Source organism: Streptopelia decaocto (genome assembly GCF_964273445.1).
Source record: "Streptopelia decaocto genome assembly, chromosome: 12".
In the NCBI taxonomy this organism is placed as follows: Eukaryota; Metazoa; Chordata; class Aves; order Columbiformes; family Columbidae; genus Streptopelia; species Streptopelia decaocto.
Genome location: NC_138667.1, coordinates 11,806,087 through 11,823,078, shown reverse-complemented (window position 1 = coordinate 11,823,078; position 16,992 = coordinate 11,806,087). Strand labels below are relative to the sequence as shown.

Genomic DNA, 16,992 nt, shown 5'->3' with positions numbered 1-16,992 from the left:
GAGATCAGAAGAGCTTCTTAACCTATCATGACCACATAGTCTAGTCAGCAGGTACTAACTCCTGTATAGGGGTCATGACAGTGAATTAAGCATCTAAGGAAGACTGTATCTAGGTTCTGCTTTAATTGCTTGTCAAATAGCCTTATTTTCAAAACACTGTTTCACTACCTGCATCTTGGGTCTACTGAAAATAGACAAGTCAGTATTATACAGATTAGGTTAGCCTTTATTAAAATACAGAATTACATGAAATTTTAACTCAGTGCCTGTAAAGAAGGTTCTGGGGTCATAACGGAGGCGGCATGTCAATAATGATCTCATCCAGGGTAGCAAGGAAGTCAGCAGTTGCTTGTAGCAGGTCTGGAAGTTAGAAACAGAGCAAATCAATTTCAAGAAACCTGGAATTCATACTCTAATATAAGCTAGCTCCCAGTGGATTAGCATAGCCTCTTGAATGACTAAGGGAAGTATTGTTTGATTGCATAAGCCAGTCTCACCTAACTGATCAGTTATCAATACACTGTGATTGCCCAGTAACATCACTTTGAGACTACTACCTGTGCTACCAACATTGACCAGTTAAATTCAGCTTGACTATACACCAAAAGCTGTTTGATGCTAGAGCGCTATTGTGGTAGTTAGAACAGTGGCAGTTCACTACTGCAGCCAAATAGCTTCCCTCCCAAACCACTGATGAGCACTGCACATACTGAAACTCTTGCCAAGTTTCCACTTACTAGACTCCTGTGAAAACTCTTCAGTCTTCACAGGTGAAGGAACCATGTTCACATATTTGTCATATGTCCTTTCAAATATCATGAGGGGAACACCACGCAGGTTGATATTGCTTAGTTTGTACTCTTCAGGAAGATCATAACTCTCAAAGTCTGTTTAAGAAATACACACTGTAAGTTAGCAACCATGTGTGGAAGCAGTAGTCTGGCAAGCTGCAAATTCTTCTAGATTAAATGAAGTGGGAGCAGGTCCAAACCAACACAATCCAACAGTCCCCTCTTATGAGGTATTTGCAGTTACACCTTAGTTGCCCCTAAAATCCCATATGCTAACAATTACCAAAAGATTAGTCTAGTGCTAATGTAAAACAGGAGCTTTTAGTAGTTTCTTTCACTATACTAAGTCAACTTCATCAAGCACAGCATATGTATTTCACCAACACTGAAGTACTCTTTGGTACAGTAGTTTTTGCACACTCCCACATGAACTGGATGGTTTAAAGACATGCTTCAAAGGATTATGATAGCACAGCCCATTGCAGATATTCTAAGAACAGCTTTAGAAGTTTCATCTTAGCTATTTTTTTAATATTTTACATATATATTTGCAGCTATTTTATAGCTATTCTATACTACAGCAGCAGGAATCTCTTCAGTTGCAAGTTTCTATCTTGGCATATACTCCTAAGTACTGCTTAAGTATTCCTTTGAATACTGGTCTAGTAGTTGCCACTTAACAAATTAAGATGCTACAGTGTGGTTATTTGGAACTAGTTTCCTGCCACCACAATAATGGACTCAAACTACTACACATCTAGAACACAACTACTGCAGCCAGAAATATTTAAAGAAGAATGAGATGGTATTTCAGAAGTAGCAAGCACCCTTCTGTTTAAGAAAGGACTGTTGCAAAACAGTGTCATCTTGTTTGTCACAATAGCTTGGCCAGAGTCTCACAACAAGATTAACACTTATGAAAATGAACAGTCAGGCTTTCATAATTACACCAATAGTTCTTACCTTGAGGATCAAAAGGAAACATATTTTCTATTTCTGGCCACTCTTCTTCAGCCACTGCATCACAGCTTTCTAATCCAGCAGACTTTTCAGCAATCTTAAAAAGAGAAAGTCACATTACTTGAGCTACTGTAATTTTTCTTTGTAGAGGCTTTCCCACACTATAAAAGAATACTGCCATGCAGTCCTCAGTTATGACTGAATTCTAACACCTTTAATTCAAATAAGCTGGAGTCAGGTAAATGCTTCAGTTGAGTTTATGTGGTGCAGTACTACATATGGTAGCAATAAGTTGTTGCACTAAAACATTTAGGCTCATAATATGAAACTTCTGATACTTAACATGTGAACAAGCCATTAAATCAAACTGTTTTCTCTACAGCTACATCTTTGCCATGAGGTATCCTCTAAGTTGTACTCCCTGTGCCCATGTAGGTTTACTGGCTTCGGCTAGGAGAGAATTATTTTTCTTTGTAGTAGCTCTCATGATGCCATGTTTTAGTTTCATGATGGAAACAGTGTTGATGACACCCAGCTGGTTTAGCTGTTGTAGAGCAGTGCTTACACAGCATCAAGCCCTTTTCCACTTCTCACAATCCCACCAGTGAGTAGGCTGGCGGTGCACAAGAAGTTGGGAGGTGGAAAGTCAGGACAGCTGACCCCAAATGACCAAATGGACATTCCACACTATATAACATTCATGCCCAGCAATGAAAACTGGTGGGGAAGTTTGTCAGGGTTGCCATTGCACATAGACTGGCAAGGTATCAGTCAGCTAGTGGTGGGAAGTCGGTTTTGGTTTTTTGATATTATTAAATTGTGTTAATCTCAATTCAAGAGCTTTCATTTTACTCTTCCAACTCTCTCCCCATCCCACTGCAGCAGGAGCAAGCCAGCAGCTGTGTGGTGCTCAGCTGCCTGCCAGGATTGAGTCACAACACTAGATAAACTGTGCATTTTTTTCCACCCTTGTGGAAGTGTGCTGTACTCACTTTGTTTGCAGTGCAAGCCTGATTTTTCTGTCTTATCTTTTCCATCTTTGTCATGACTCCTTCAGTTCCATTCACATTTCCAAGAGCCTTTCTGACAGAGTGAGATGTGGCTGGAGAAGGACCAATGGTTTTTTTAGGAAGTGGAGTGTTAACTTGTGTTCCTTCAGAGAAGACTTTTGCTGGGAAATAGAGGGGGGAAAAAAGCAAACTTTAGCACCACATCAACCCTAAAGCTTGCTTTAGTAAGTATACAATACAAGCAGAGTTATTTTTGTAGTAACTGATAAGCTCAACAGAATTGGTTAGGTAAGTACATATAAGAATAGAAAACTACTACTGTTCAAAACAGTGACTAACAAAACAATTTATGCACTTTGCTCAATTTGCCAGTGGCTTAGAGTAACATATACCCACAAGACACTGAAGGGAGTCTTCGCTGATTCTTGGTAGCACCAACTTCACCGTTTTCCTGATCAGTAAAGATTAGCGTTGCCATCTTCTTGTTGATGAGATGACTCTGGAAAGCCCATACAGGAAAAAGATGAAATCATTCTTGGCATTTCTCCCACCATAGAACACTTTTTAAACAAACCATGTTGAAGACAACATAGCTGCTATGTGTTTATCCCCAGAAGAAGGGATAAAAGAACAAGCCCATACTTCACACCATCTCATGGTAGTTTAGCTACAGCCCTTCATGCTTAAAGGCATTATTAGTGCATGTGGTAGGCTCATAGCCCCAAAGGAGCTTGTATGTGTTTGAGAAAGTAACGAGCACTAGCAACACTGCACAGAGAGCTAATGCCCTCAGTTTGCTTTGTCACTTCTTTGTAGTGTTTGACTGTTTCCTCAGCACATCTTCCAGCTTAGCAATCTAGTCCTTAGCTCACCCTGTACCACTTAAACAGCCAAGAGTAATGCCAGTTATTTTACTGGCAGACATCTTTTCACCAGAGAAAGAAGCCATTTGAGGACACCCTGTACAAACAGACCACTGCACTTTTCCAGCTCCACGGGAGACAACAGGTCGGAGCACTCACTCCCTGGCACTGCTCGGGCCAGCTGGGCAGCTCCCAGCTGCGCTGACCACTGCCAGCACATAGCAACTCCTCATTCAATATGGATCCACAGAAAAGGCCTCTTTTAATTGCTATAGCTTGAAGTCAAAAGCTTAAGCACAAGGTCGAAGCAAGACTTACAGCCACAGATCCCAACACTCCTCTTGTTTAACCCTCCCAGGTCACAGCTCCAGACGGACTCGTCTGCACTCAGGGGAGACCCCGGCCTAACCCTTCCAGCCAAGAGCTCACCTCAAGGGCCACCGGCAGCTCCCCGCGCTAGGGCAGGACAGCAACACGTACAGAGCAGAGGGTTCGGTTCTGCTCGGTCCGTCCCAGGTCACACCGCACAGACACACGCCCCTCAGGAATAACAGTGCCCGGCCGCCGGCAGCTTTTAAACCGCCTCCTCATCGCTCATTGGCTGCTTCGATCAACGCTCAGCAGCCGATTGGCTCAGTGGCGCCGCTTCCGTGCCGACTCACCTGCTCCCTCCGCGGCTCCGCCCCTTACGTTCCGGGGGCGGGCCCAGGCCCGTGCAGGCCCCGCCCCACAGCCGCGCCGCCGCGTTTCTATGGTGACGACGTGGCACCGCCCTGGATGTGACGCGAGGGCAGCTCGACGCGACACCGCGGTGCATTGCGGGGCAGCGGTGCGGCCTGCAGGTAAACACGGGCGGCGGGGCCGGGACGAGTCGGCTGCGGCATCGGCTGCCCAAGCGGGGAGCGGCCGCCGAGCAGCCGTTTTGGGAAGTACCCGCGTCGCTGCGGGCCAGGCCCGGGCCCTGCTGGGACGCCGCTCCCTCGCCGCCGCAGTGGCGCCTGCGGGGTGCGCGTAGGCCCCGGTCTGGCGGTGCGCGGGGCCCGGGGCAGCGCCGGCGCGTCTGCGGCCCCACAGCGCTGAGTCCGTGTCCGCCCCACGGTGCGTGTCCTGGCGCTGAGTGCGGAGCTGCTGCTGTTCGTCCCCGGCATAGATCACAGTGGGTTGGGAAAAGGAACACTGATACTTTTCTCAGCACTGGTGCTTATTTTTGTGAAAAGACGTGTCAAAAATGCATAATACAGCGCTACCGGTTTAACTGAATGATACAAAACCGCACTGAAGATCTGTGCTGTCAAATGGTTTTGATCTATAAGACTTTCTCTGTTTTTCTGTTACAGAGGAAGAAACAAAATGGCATCGGGGGCAGTGGTGAGCAGCACTCCTGCGGGAGGGGCCAATGATGTGAACCTGGAGGAACCAAAGAAGATGACAAGGGAAGACTGGAGGAAGAAGAAGGAGTTAGAAGAACAAAGAAAACTAGGAAATGCACCTGCTGAAGTGGATGAAGAAGGAAAGTAAGCTTTATTAAAGCTCGGGTTATTCTAAAGCTACCGGTTAAAAATGTCTTTTTTCCTGTTGTGATTATGAGCAATCATGAGGGAGATACATAATTTCTACATGAGTCATTGCGGAAGTAAATAGTTGAACTTTGTGAGTTGGCTTTTAACACTCCAGTCATCCTCAGAAAACAGATATTTTCAAAAAAAGTAGGTTAAGCGTTTACCTACCATGATCTACTGGTGGTACTGCTAAGTCCCACCTATGTGGCTGCTTACAACTGGTATTTTAAAAGTGACCAAAATGTAGTACTGGAGAACTTAATTGTGTGGCTTACCTGTTCCCTCTCCCTTACTTCTACAAGGCTCATTGCATCTGGGAAGATAAATGTTACTATTTTTGTGTTCAGTAACATTGTAGAGACTAAGATATTTGATTAGGAGTCAGGAGTTTATGTGCATGGCAACAAAATCTCGATGAAATCTGAGTTTATCTAGCTGAATTAGAGGTTATTTTGCAATACATTGTAACAACTTCATTATTTTATCATCAATCAAAAAGCACTGAACTTTAATGGGAGAGTTATTTGTTAGGCCAAGTTGTTGTGGGTTTTTTTCCTTGTGCTGTGTATTTATTACACAACATCTTTTCCAGAGATATCAATCCTCATATTCCTCAGTACATCTCCTCAGTACCATGGTACATAGATCCTTCTAAAAGACCTACACTAAAGCATCAGAGACCTCAGCCAGAGAAGCAGAAACAGTATAGCTCTTCTGGAGACTGGTACAAACGAGGAGTTCAAGAGGTATGCAAAATATTTGTGTCATAAAATAAAGATTTGGTTTGATTCCATGAAGAAATAATTTCTGGTTACATGTTTTTGAGGGAGACAGGAGCTGGGAATTCTTATTCAGCAGGCAAGCTGCAGTGTTTGGGAATAATCAAAACCTGTGTTCTGGGTTTGAGTACACCACGCTCACTTTAGTTGTACTGAAAAAACGAGTTAGTTATTGGGAACGTGTGTATGAATCTTGCCACAAGTTTGTACAACACTGTCTTTTTTGTTGTTTAGCATGCTGTAGCAACCAGGTATCGTAAAGGAGCTTGCGAGAACTGTGGTGCATTGACGCACAAAAAGAAAGACTGCATGGAGGTAAACTTGATTTTTGTTTATGTTTTAATGGTTTTGAAAACAATGTGAATTCTAATCTCAGTGAAAAATAGCTATAGATAAAATAAAAAATACTCGTTTTGAAAAAAATTATTTGGAAGAGGTTTCAAGTATTGAAAAGTGGCTTGAAAAAATCTAAATAAAGTGTTAGGTAGGAAAATTAAGGGAGAAAACCATCCCCAGAAACTGTGTTTTAGTTGCTTTCTTGAATGTGGAAAATAGTTAGAAATTGATGGAGTTTGGCGTCAGTTGCACTACTTTAAAATACAGAAATGAACTAATTGCGTATATTTACAGTTCACGGGCTTATAACACTGAATTCGAGTGGCTTTAGAGAAACTCGATTGATACTGCTTTTAAAGGGATATCTGAGTAATATATTTTAGTGTAATGGACTGATCGAACCAGTTTATTTTCCTTTCAGAGACCCAGGAAAGTTGGAGCAAAATACACAGGCATGAATATTGCGCCAGATGAATATGTGCAGCCTCAACTGATGTTTGATTATGATGGGAAGAGAGATCGTTGGAATGGTTATAACCCAGAAGAGCACATGAAGATTGTAGAGGAATATTCCAAGGTTGATTTGGTATGTAGGTGCTTTGGTTTATTGGGGAAGGCTTCAGCATTTGGCTGGCCTGGGAGGAGGAATGTTTGTTACATGGACTGTTAGTATTAGACATTGTGCTGTGTTCATAATGAAAAAGTGAGATGGATTCTGTGTTTGAGAGCAAACTTCGCTTAAACTGAAAATTCAGATCACAGGTGGCAACAGAGTATGGGTCTGCACAGTAAATTAATATCTCTCCAGACTGCTTACATTTTAATAGATGAGCCTTAGAATTTGTTACCCAAGATGCGGTTTGAATGGCAGGCAAGAAAGGCATTTATTATCTGGCTGTATTAGAGCCTGTAAATCTATATCTATTTTGTAATCCCATTCATGTTATTTTACTTATGAATCCTTTTTGTTACTATGATGGAGCAGCGGACCGTCTGTACATGTCTGTGCAGATCAGCACCTTGCTGCTGCAGGTAACTTCGTATGCACCAAATCCATGTGGACAGTGTTAACTTTTTCAAACAAAAAAAACAGTTCACTAGCTTGGCTGGGTGTTGACTACCTGTTCCAAAAGGTAGTGAAGGTGCCAAACTCACTCCCTTCAGTGACTGCCCCTCAGCATTTTCCTACAGCACACAGGAAAGCTAACGCTGCCTGTGATCTCATCAGTGTCTATAAGTGTCTAATGGAGTGTCTAGAGACAGAGCCAGACTAGTCTCAGTAGTGTCTAGTGACAGGACAAGAAGCAGTAGGCACAAATTGAAATACAATAAATTCTGTTTAAACAAGAAAAAAATGTTCCACTGTAAGGGTGGTCAAACAGCAGAACAGCTTGCCCAGGAGGGCTAGGGAGTCTGTTTCTGGAGGTGGTCAACACCTGCCAAGACATGGTCGTTGGGCAACCTCTGCAGGCAAGCCTGCTTTGAGTAGGGGGATTGTTCTTGGTGGTCTCCAGAGGTACCTCCAACTTCAGCTGTTCTGTGCTTCTATGATGTCAAACACACACAAAAATTCACTACATGCTGCTTTAAAATCACACTTTAGATGCAAGACTTTGGTGGTTCCTGAGTAAACCATAAATGCTCGCAGCATCAGTCATAAAGTGTCTTAAGCACTGAAGTTCTTAACTAAATTATGAGGACACTATAATAAAACACGTTCTTAAGCACTATTTAAATAAAATAAGCTCTTTCTTAAATTAGGATGCACGTAGTAGTGCCATAGCTACAAAAACTGTAAACTGCTTTATTTAACAGTGTCATAAAACAGTGGAATGATTAGTGTATATGTAGCTTCCTTTCCTTGAGGCTCAAACACCCATGTGAGTAAAGCATAGGAGTAGAGAAGTTCTAGGCTGTTGATTTTTTTAAAGGCATTCAGAGAATTAAAACCTTATATAGGAATACATTTTAAATGACAGCAGTCAGAAGAGATGCTTGTGATAAGTACTTGCTATTAAAAGGAAATATTAAAACAAATGCATGTTCATGATATGCAGGCCAAACGTACACTGAAAGCCCAGAAGCTTCAGGAAGAGTTAGCATCAGGAAAGCTGGAGCAAGTGGTAAGTAAACTAAGCCCTAATTTATTTTTGTTTAGGTCAAATAAGAATACAACAGGTTACTTCTGCTCCTTGATACTTTTATTCTCTATATGGCATCTACTATTGTTTTTTATGCCCTTCATTTATTTAAAGATTTTCCTAGCATGAGCATATTCTGTGTCTCATTAAGAATTTGAAGCATCTCCTTTCAAGTGAGAATGGTTTTGTTTTCCCCTTTAGGCAAAAAATCTGTGTGATTAATGTTCTTGCTAAAATTAATGACCTGGATTTTTCAGTCAGAAAAACTTGTTTTCCATGTAGTAGTTTTGTTTACATACTGAAATGCTTTTTTGTATTTAAAGATTTTTATGTCTGACTAACGTTGAGGTAGTGACTACAACGTGGCCGTGGATTGTTTTAGTGATGCTCAGTATAAATAGGAATAGGAAGATATTTATCTTAGAACCAAACTTCTTTCTTCTTCACTCATTGCCATGACTGTTTACAGTGTCTCTGGTTATTTGAAGGCTGAGTATATATATTTCCCACTGGCTTATAACTCTGCAGAGGTTGCATCTTCAACTTCCTCAAGCTCCTCTTAGATTATGGACAATGCTTTTGATAATCTTTGATATAAAATTCTGATTTTAAAAGGCACTGCTGATAATCTTTTAAGTTTAAAAAAGGGGGAAAAAGTAGAGACTGCTACTCGTCAGAAGTATTTTTTTTAATCAACATGGTAAGAAAGGAAACACCAAGCAAAAGACTATATACAATTGGACCTCCATTTTCCAGAGGTTGTCACCTTGCATTTTGTCACCAGATGGCAGAGTGAACTTAATCTCCAGCACAACCCACCTTCCCAATTGAAAAAAATTCTTTCTCTTTTTGATGCCTGTTTTCACCACAAGGCAACATTGTTGGCTTCTCTGTACTTATTCCTTAGAAAGTGGAGCTGAAAGAAGAAACATATGTTTGAAATGTAAGAACTCTCTCTGATAGAGGGGACCAAGGCTGATGCCATTTTGCATAGTCAGTGCTGGCCAGTTTGCTGGTCAGTCTTCCAGGACTTAACAGCTGTTTCCATCTGCAGGTGGTCTCAAGTTAGAGGCTCTGCAGGTTAAAAAAATAAATTCTGGCTGTGTTTTTGCAGATTAAATTGTGGCTTCTGATTCATGCACAATATTCCTGTCCGTCTTAACTAAATATTGCATACGTATCTCAATTATTTTTTAAGCTTTCAGAGTTGAATCTTGGTTATATTTGCATGGTATGAAATATTCTAGTCTGAACCATTAGTGTTCAAAGGAATAACAAGCTCTAAATTACAGAAACAGTTCTAAAATTTGCCATTCTTGCAAAGTCTTTGAAATTCAGTTGGGAATACAGTGAAAAGGTCTCCAACATGTGTCTGTAATAGAGACACTTACAAGCACTTCCCTAAAACATTATGTAGTCGTCTTTGTGCATTTTGTGTCATAGGTAAACTGTATTTTGCATCCTGCATCAAGCTCTGCTTTGATTGCTCTTTATCCCCCTGCCATCTTTCCTCTCTCCACTATCTTGTCTTCTCTCCTGACGTGCTCTTTGTTTGCTGCAGAACTCCCCAAGACACCAGTGGGGAGAAGAGGAACCAAATTCCCAGACAGTAAGATGATTACCCACTGCATCACACCACGGGCAGAGGAAAAGACCTGTAGTTAGTGGAACAGTGAAACAAGGGTGGCATAAGGGTTTCAGTGTCGGGTTCATGCCACTTCCTGCCTGTTCTTTTGGGCAGAGGTTGTTGGATTTCACAGAGAGGTTTTTGGTGTTAACTCCTGTGGGTTGTCAAACCTGAGAGATGCAAGCAAATACTTACATTTTTATATGTAGTACATTTTGCCCAAATAACTGTTTTCTTAATATAATCACAGTTATCATGGTTTGGTTTTTTTTAACCGTTTCCATATGAGGAAGTGGAAATCCTTTAACAATATTTCTGAAAACGGTTGAATGTTAGATTAGGATGTCACTAGCATCACAGCATACTTAAGCCCAAGTAAATGATACTGACTTTTGACTACAGGGATTTCAGAATTTTTAATGAAACCACTGGAATCAGATTCTTGTACTTACCTCTGGAGTGAATGTCCTCCTTTATTTAGAAGTTTCCCATCTCTTCTCAGGAAAGAGATCATAACAGTGAAGATGAAGATGAAGACAAATATGCAGATGACATTGATATGCCTGGGCAGAACTTTGACTCTAAAAGGCGTATCACAGTTCGAAATTTACGTATTCGGGAAGATATTGCAAAAGTGAGTAAAAAATTCTTATGTAGATGTTCTTATATATTCATGGCAGTTAATTTCAAAAAAATTGTACTCTGAATTATTAATGGATTTGCGTATGAGTCTTGGGGTTTGGAGGTTAAGGTCTGTTCTCAGGTGTATTCCTGCTCATGTTAGGACTTCCTCAGAGTTGTCCTTTTAAACAGATAGACTTGTTAAAAATACCTGAGCTGGGGAATACAGTAGTAACTGCAGTTGTTTTAAAATCATGAGTATCTGATAACTTGTGTGTTGTTTTCTTTTCGTAGTACTTGAGGAATCTAGATCCAAACTCTGCTTATTATGATCCCAAAACGAGAGCAATGAGGGAGAACCCATATGCCAATACAGGCAAGAATCCAGATGAGTAAGTTCAGACAGGATCATGCTTGTGTATTCAACAAAACTCTGTTAAAAATGAGATTAATAGTTTTGTATTTTCTCTTACTTGTATGTCTTTTTACTAAGTGAATCTCTAGTCAGTTATGGAAAAAATTGTTTTATTTAGCAGCACTTTTTGGCTTAGTATATAAAATCGGTATTTTAGTAATACTGACCCTTAATCTTCAGGCATATATGGACCACCATGTAGTGTAATGATCTGTACAAGGATTAGAACACTCTCTTGTATCTAGAGGTGATACCTGTAAACAATAACGATATTTAAGTATTTCAGTAACCAAATCTTACACTTCATCCCTTCTTTGTTGGGAGGCGTTTGGCACTGGAGACTAGTGCACAGTGTCTGTGATGCCTATCTGAATGCCTGAATTGAGAGCAAAAGCTCCTCCTCTATTAATGGAGTCTGCATAGAAAAGGTCTGAAAGCTTTGCCACTGTCTAGATAGACACCTTAATTGAAGAATGCCAGGGGCTGGCTTTTGGCTGCTGGTGAGGCCATCGCACTTAAGTCAAGCACTTGAGCTGTGAGCCCGCCCTGACCTGTGCGCTGCCCTGGACTCACAGAGCAGACAGGCTGGGAGGAGAAATATTTATTCAGAATACAGTAATACACTAGAATGGCAGTGACTAAATGCTGGCAAATAATGCTCTTTCCACCTCTCCTTGCCCCCAGCCAGAATAGTACCAGTCATTTTTTTTTTAGATGCAGATACTTTCACTTCTCTCTAGGGTCATAATTTGACCTTTTTTGAATCTGTGATTCTGCCATAGCATTGCAGACTGAGATTTTCAGAGTGGCTTTGGGGAGATGAAAGGAGGGGGAAATTGGATTGTTAAGATGATTTGTTTTTCAGCCTGTTCCCTGTACTCATTGTGAATCTCTTCAAGGGGTGTGCAAAAGGGAACTGAGAGCAGTAAAACTGTTACCAGGCTTTAACTCACTAAAATGCTTTGGGCCTGGGCAGGAGAGAATCACAAATCCAGAAGCTGAGAGTCACTATGCTAGAATATCATCTACCATTCGTGCATATTTATTGTGCAGTTGGATCCAACCTTGACTCTTGGCACTTGGTATCTCAGACAGAGCTCCAGGTCTTTTTCATAAGATGTTTCCATATATATGTGGGCATCAAGTATTCCAAGTTGCAATCTAATACTTTTATGGCTCCATAGGGAGCCTTGACTCAATATATTCTGCTGAGTGCTCCTCCTTCTGTTCGTAACTCTCAGGACACAAAGCAAAATTTTTACTTCCCTCTTGGTGTTATATGATTGTATTTAAAAGGAATTCGCGTTACTTGACTACTAAGAATCATATTGTTTCTTTCTGCAGAGTTGGTTACGCAGGTGACAACTTTGTTCGCTACACTGGAGATACCATTTCAATGGCACAGACTCAGTGTAAGTGGGGTTGGGGTTTTTTTTAATGAAATGGACTTACAAGCTAACAATGCTTGCAAAAAAGAAATACATCTTTTTAGAGTAAGATTTTTTTCAAATTACTACAGAATTAAATATAATTTGAATGCATATGTCAGTTTTGGAATAAATATTGAGCAAAACCTCTTGTGTACACAGTGTTTGCTTGGGAGGCTTATGACAAAGGCTCTGAAGTTCATCTTCAAGCAGACCCTACAAAATTAGAGCTACTTTATAAATCCTTCAAAGTGAAAAAAGAAGATTTCAAGGCACAGCAGAAAGAAAGCATCCTAGAGAAGGTAACAGACATTTGGTTTTATTTGATAAGGATTCTATTGAGTGTGGAGTCCGGGTCTTGGCAAGCAAATAATATTACTAATCCTATGTGAAAATGTATCAGCTCTTCTCAGCAACTTAGATTTATAAGAATATTTTTATATCTATACACACTATCGCATCAGTTATATTCCTTATATTATTTAATATAGGAACCTTTGAAAATCTGCTGGGATTTCTTTGAATTTTTGGGAGCTCTTCCCTTAACTGTCAGGATTTTTCAAGTGGAAAATCTGACAGCAGTATGTAGGAGTATTGGGAATTTAGATTGTTTTGTTCTGTTTTTTGGTTTTTTTTTAATAATACAAGTGGTTGAAAAAATTCTTTGACTGTTTACAAGTGGTGAATTTGTAAAATACCCAAGTAACTGTCTCCCAAAATTATTCTTAAATTTTTCTTTTCTCTTAAATGTGAAAAGCAGAAGTTTGATGGGGGACAGGAAGTACTGCTCTGGTTTTACCAGAGCCTTTTGGTTTGGGCTGAAAAGTTTTCCTGTTTTGAATATCATGGTTGGAATCCTGCAGGCAAAAAAAAAAAAGAAAAAAAAAAGGCAAAACAATTAAAAAAACAAACAAACACAACACAATGGCAATGGGATTAAATTTATTTCTCTCTTAACCTCTTAACTGTTCACTAAACTGTCTCCACCCACTTCCTTGAGTCTTCTTCAGAAGGTACCAAAGGTGACATTTTGGAAATGTATACTTAACTACATAAAAGGTGGGAATTTTTTCAAAACTCTTACATGTCGTTTCTATTTGCATTTTAGTATGGAGGACAAGAACATCTAGATGCTCCACCAGCTGAACTGCTGTTAGCTCAAACAGAAGATTACGTGGAGTACTCTAGGCATGGAACAGTCATCAAAGGACAAGAGAAAGCTATTGCTTGCTCTAAATATGAAGAGGATATAAAGATCAACAACCATACAGTAAGCCCTAGATTATGTAACAATATTTAAAAATTAGATCCCTTCTCATTGGAAGGGAACAAGGTTTGGTAGGATACAGTACAATATACTTAATACAGCAAATAGATTTCTCTCGTCTCAGTTATGGCATTCTACCTTTTCTACGAAGGAGGAATTTCAAGTTGTCATGGTAGCGATGTGAATTTGAGCAGTTGCAATGTCAATCTTAAACTGAAGGGGAAATTACTGTATTTCCCTTTGACTTTGAATACGAGTTGACCACATCCTGTTGCTTTTCTCTTCTTTGAAACTGTACCTCTAAAGCTAATGTAAAATTGTGAAGAATTTCTCATAACTTTCCTTTCTGGATTGTTTAAATAATTCACGTGTCAGGATTTCAGCTGAGGAATAAGTTGCAGCGTCTCTCACAGGAGCGTCATTACGGACATAACTGCTATGCTGTCTTCTCTTGCAGTGCATTTGGGGTTCATACTGGAAAGAAGGCAAGTGGGGTTACAAATGCTGCCACTCGTTTGTCAAGTACTCATACTGTACAGGAGAAGCTGGGAAAGAAATTGCTGTAAGTATTGACCTAGTTAGTCACTTGGAAAGAGCTAAAAAGTGTTCATCTTCCTACCTAAATTCAAAGCTGTTTTGCCTTTTTTTTCGGTGGGGGTTTTCTTGGTTTGGTTTTGTCCTTCCCCTTTCGGATGTGCTTATTAAATGGGTGTCTTTCCTCTTGTCTGTTGTATAGAATAGTGAAGCAAGCTTACTGGAAGAGCCACCCAAGGAGGAAGAGCACATGACAAAACCCAAAACACTGATGGAGGTAGGCTGTTGCCCTTTTGTACGAAGGCAAATATTTTTCCTCAGCATTTTAAGAGATGGGAAGATGTGTATAACTACAAAATTAAGTCGTAATGAATCTGAAAATTATTAGACCGCAATATTAGATCATTAGCATCTCTATTGAAAATTCAGCTCTCAAATAGCATTAATAAATGCTTGGGATTTAATGGCTTGAACATTACTAATGTTTGCAAATTGAATCTTAACAGTAGCTGGTTTTCCACCTTACAGATCCACCAAGAGAAACAGAAGGAGAAGAAAAAGAAGAAGCACAAGAAGAGCTCAAATTCAGATAGTGAGGGTGAAGAGAAAAAGAAGCAAGAAAAACTTAAAAAGGTACACAATATTCTTCAATGGTTTTGTGGCAAAAAGAACTTGAAATGTATTTTACAACAATGTCAGTTTTACGAAGCCCATCATGCAGTTCTTGTGGTATTCTGTGGGATGTTCTTTGATGCTAATTTTGAGCTAAAGCAAATTTAAAATGCTGTTAGATGTTCTAAAGTACATTCCCTATTTCTCGGGCAACTGAGCAATAAATATTTAGATTTGAAAAGGCTTACTTTAGAAGATTTAGAACACTTCCTTTCTAGACACCTATTACAGCTGTAGATCTATACAAGAGATTGCAGAACATAATGGCTTGGGTATTGGAGACAGAGAGATCAAAGGCACTGTTAAAGCTTAACACTTTTTGTCGCAGAGTTGGGCCCGGTCTCACAGTTGATGCAATAAATGCATCCACCGAGCTGTCTGCTCACTGCTGCTGAGCAGCCCTTCCACAAGCACAGCAGCCTGCTCCTGGTATTCAGAGTGGGAAACTAACATTAAACTATGGCTAATCAAAGCATTGTATAAATGCAGATGAGTTTCAGCAGCAAGAAGGAACAACAGTAGTAGTTTGAGGACTGGGATAACATGTATTTTAAAAAGCATTTGAAAAAAAAACGCACCCTGGCTGAAAAAAAAAAGAAAAGAAAACAAAACAAACCCTACCAAACAAACTAAGATCACACACTTATCTGCTTTTGTGCTCGCTGGATCATGATTACATTTTAGGTAAAGCCAAGGAGTTTCTTGCTTGATTTGGGCAATTGGAAAAAGATTCAAGTATCTCATTTGCTGAATACCATTTTACCATCATTTTATGTTAAACACTAAAATGAAGTATGCTGTAGGTGGGCCAAACAGTTGTGCATTGCTTATCCCACCTTTCTGCCTGCTGCTTTTTCATTATATTATAATCTAATACAAACTTTTCACTGTTTCCTTTGCTTGACTTTCATTGTGGGGTTTTTTTTCCTTTGTTTTCGTTTCAGGCACTAAATGCAGAAGAGGCTCGTCTTCTGCAGGTTAAAGAAATCATGCAGTTAGATGAGAGGAAGAGACCATACAACAGCCAGTATGAAACCAGGGAGCCCACAGAAGAGGAAATGGAAGCCTATAGAATGAAACGTCAGAGACCTGATGATCCCATGGCCTCTTTTCTTGGACAATAGTCACAGTGAAAATCATTCCAATATGCAAGACTCTTTTTCCTACTTGTTTGTGGACACTTGCTTGTCTTCCACGTGTCTAATTAGTGCCAGAAATAACAGAGAGCTTTTTTTTGCACCAAAGAAATTGGTGTGAAAACTTCTTTCAACAGAGATAAGCAGTAAGCAGTCCAGTTACTACAATTTTATATATATATATGTGTGTGTATACATATACAGTCACATATATACACACATATATACATAAAATTATATGTATATATAAAATACATGCACCTACTTTGTAAATTCTTTATTGAAAAGATCTGATACTATCTGGAATTCTAGGTTGGTTTGGCCAAAGACTACGTGCGTAAAGTCATGACACATTCAGTAACACTGACTGCTCTAAAGAAATGGTCAGCAGGTGTCGATAGAGAACAAGAATTGTCGAAAAAAATGATGCAGATACCTAAGCCTCTTATTTATACAGGGAGTTTGCCTGTTATACAACTTTAAAAGGAGTAATAGTTTATTTCTTGGTCACTTTGTAGTATTTTGGAAATGTAAAAATTTTTTGCTTTGTACAGCCTTGGTTAAATTAATATAAATGTCTTAAATGCTGTCCAGACTTTTTTATTAAGAGGTTAGGAGAAGCTGACTGTAGACCCTTTACATTCTAATTGTGTTTCTGCAGATATTAACATATGAATTTCAGTTACAAAGATCTGAGTTCTTGGGTTTTCTGTTTGGTAACAGTGTTCATCTCATCCATGGTGTAATACCAAGTGTCAGGCGCTAATACCTTGTGATAATGTGAAGCAGCATCTGCTTTGTGTTGGGCAATATTAGTCCTTAAACTGGGAGCTTTCCCCTTTAACTATTAAAAG

General features: G+C 39.9%; 2 protein-coding genes across 4 annotated transcripts; one reads left to right on the top strand and one right to left on the bottom strand.

Moving 5' to 3' along the window:
- Positions 1-205: 205 nt before the first annotated feature.
- On the bottom strand, positions 206-4,161 carry PTTG1 (PTTG1 regulator of sister chromatid separation, securin). The gene is made up of 6 exons (XM_082063603.1): positions 4,054-4,161; positions 3,158-3,260; positions 2,744-2,922; positions 1,755-1,848; positions 738-887; positions 206-360 (listed from the first exon to the last, which is right to left on the bottom strand). Exons 2-6 carry the CDS (start codon positions 3,237-3,239, stop codon positions 287-289), a joined length of 579 nt encoding a protein of 192 aa, XP_081919729.1. The 5' UTR covers positions 3,240-3,260; positions 4,054-4,161; the 3' UTR covers positions 206-286.
- A 257-nt stretch (positions 4,162-4,418) lies between these two features.
- SLU7 (SLU7 homolog, splicing factor) lies at positions 4,419-16,726 on the top strand. Of its 3 annotated transcripts, none has more exons than XM_082063909.1 (16): positions 4,419-4,466; positions 4,962-5,138; positions 5,776-5,929; positions 6,197-6,277; positions 6,720-6,884; positions 8,356-8,421; positions 10,001-10,048; positions 10,569-10,700; positions 10,982-11,079; positions 12,447-12,514; positions 12,692-12,831; positions 13,638-13,799; positions 14,254-14,358; positions 14,533-14,607; positions 14,859-14,963; positions 15,947-16,726. In XM_082063909.1, exons 2-16 carry the CDS (start codon positions 4,975-4,977, stop codon positions 16,124-16,126), a joined length of 1,743 nt encoding a protein of 580 aa, XP_081920035.1. In that variant the 5' UTR covers positions 4,419-4,466; positions 4,962-4,974; the 3' UTR covers positions 16,127-16,726. The 3 variants fall into 3 exon arrangements, with proteins under 3 accessions (XP_081920035.1, XP_081920037.1, XP_081920036.1); XM_082063910.1 differs by lacking the exon at positions 4,419-4,466 and adding an exon at positions 4,474-4,722; XM_082063911.1 differs by lacking the exon at positions 10,001-10,048.
- The last annotated feature ends 266 nt before the right edge of the window (positions 16,727-16,992 follow it).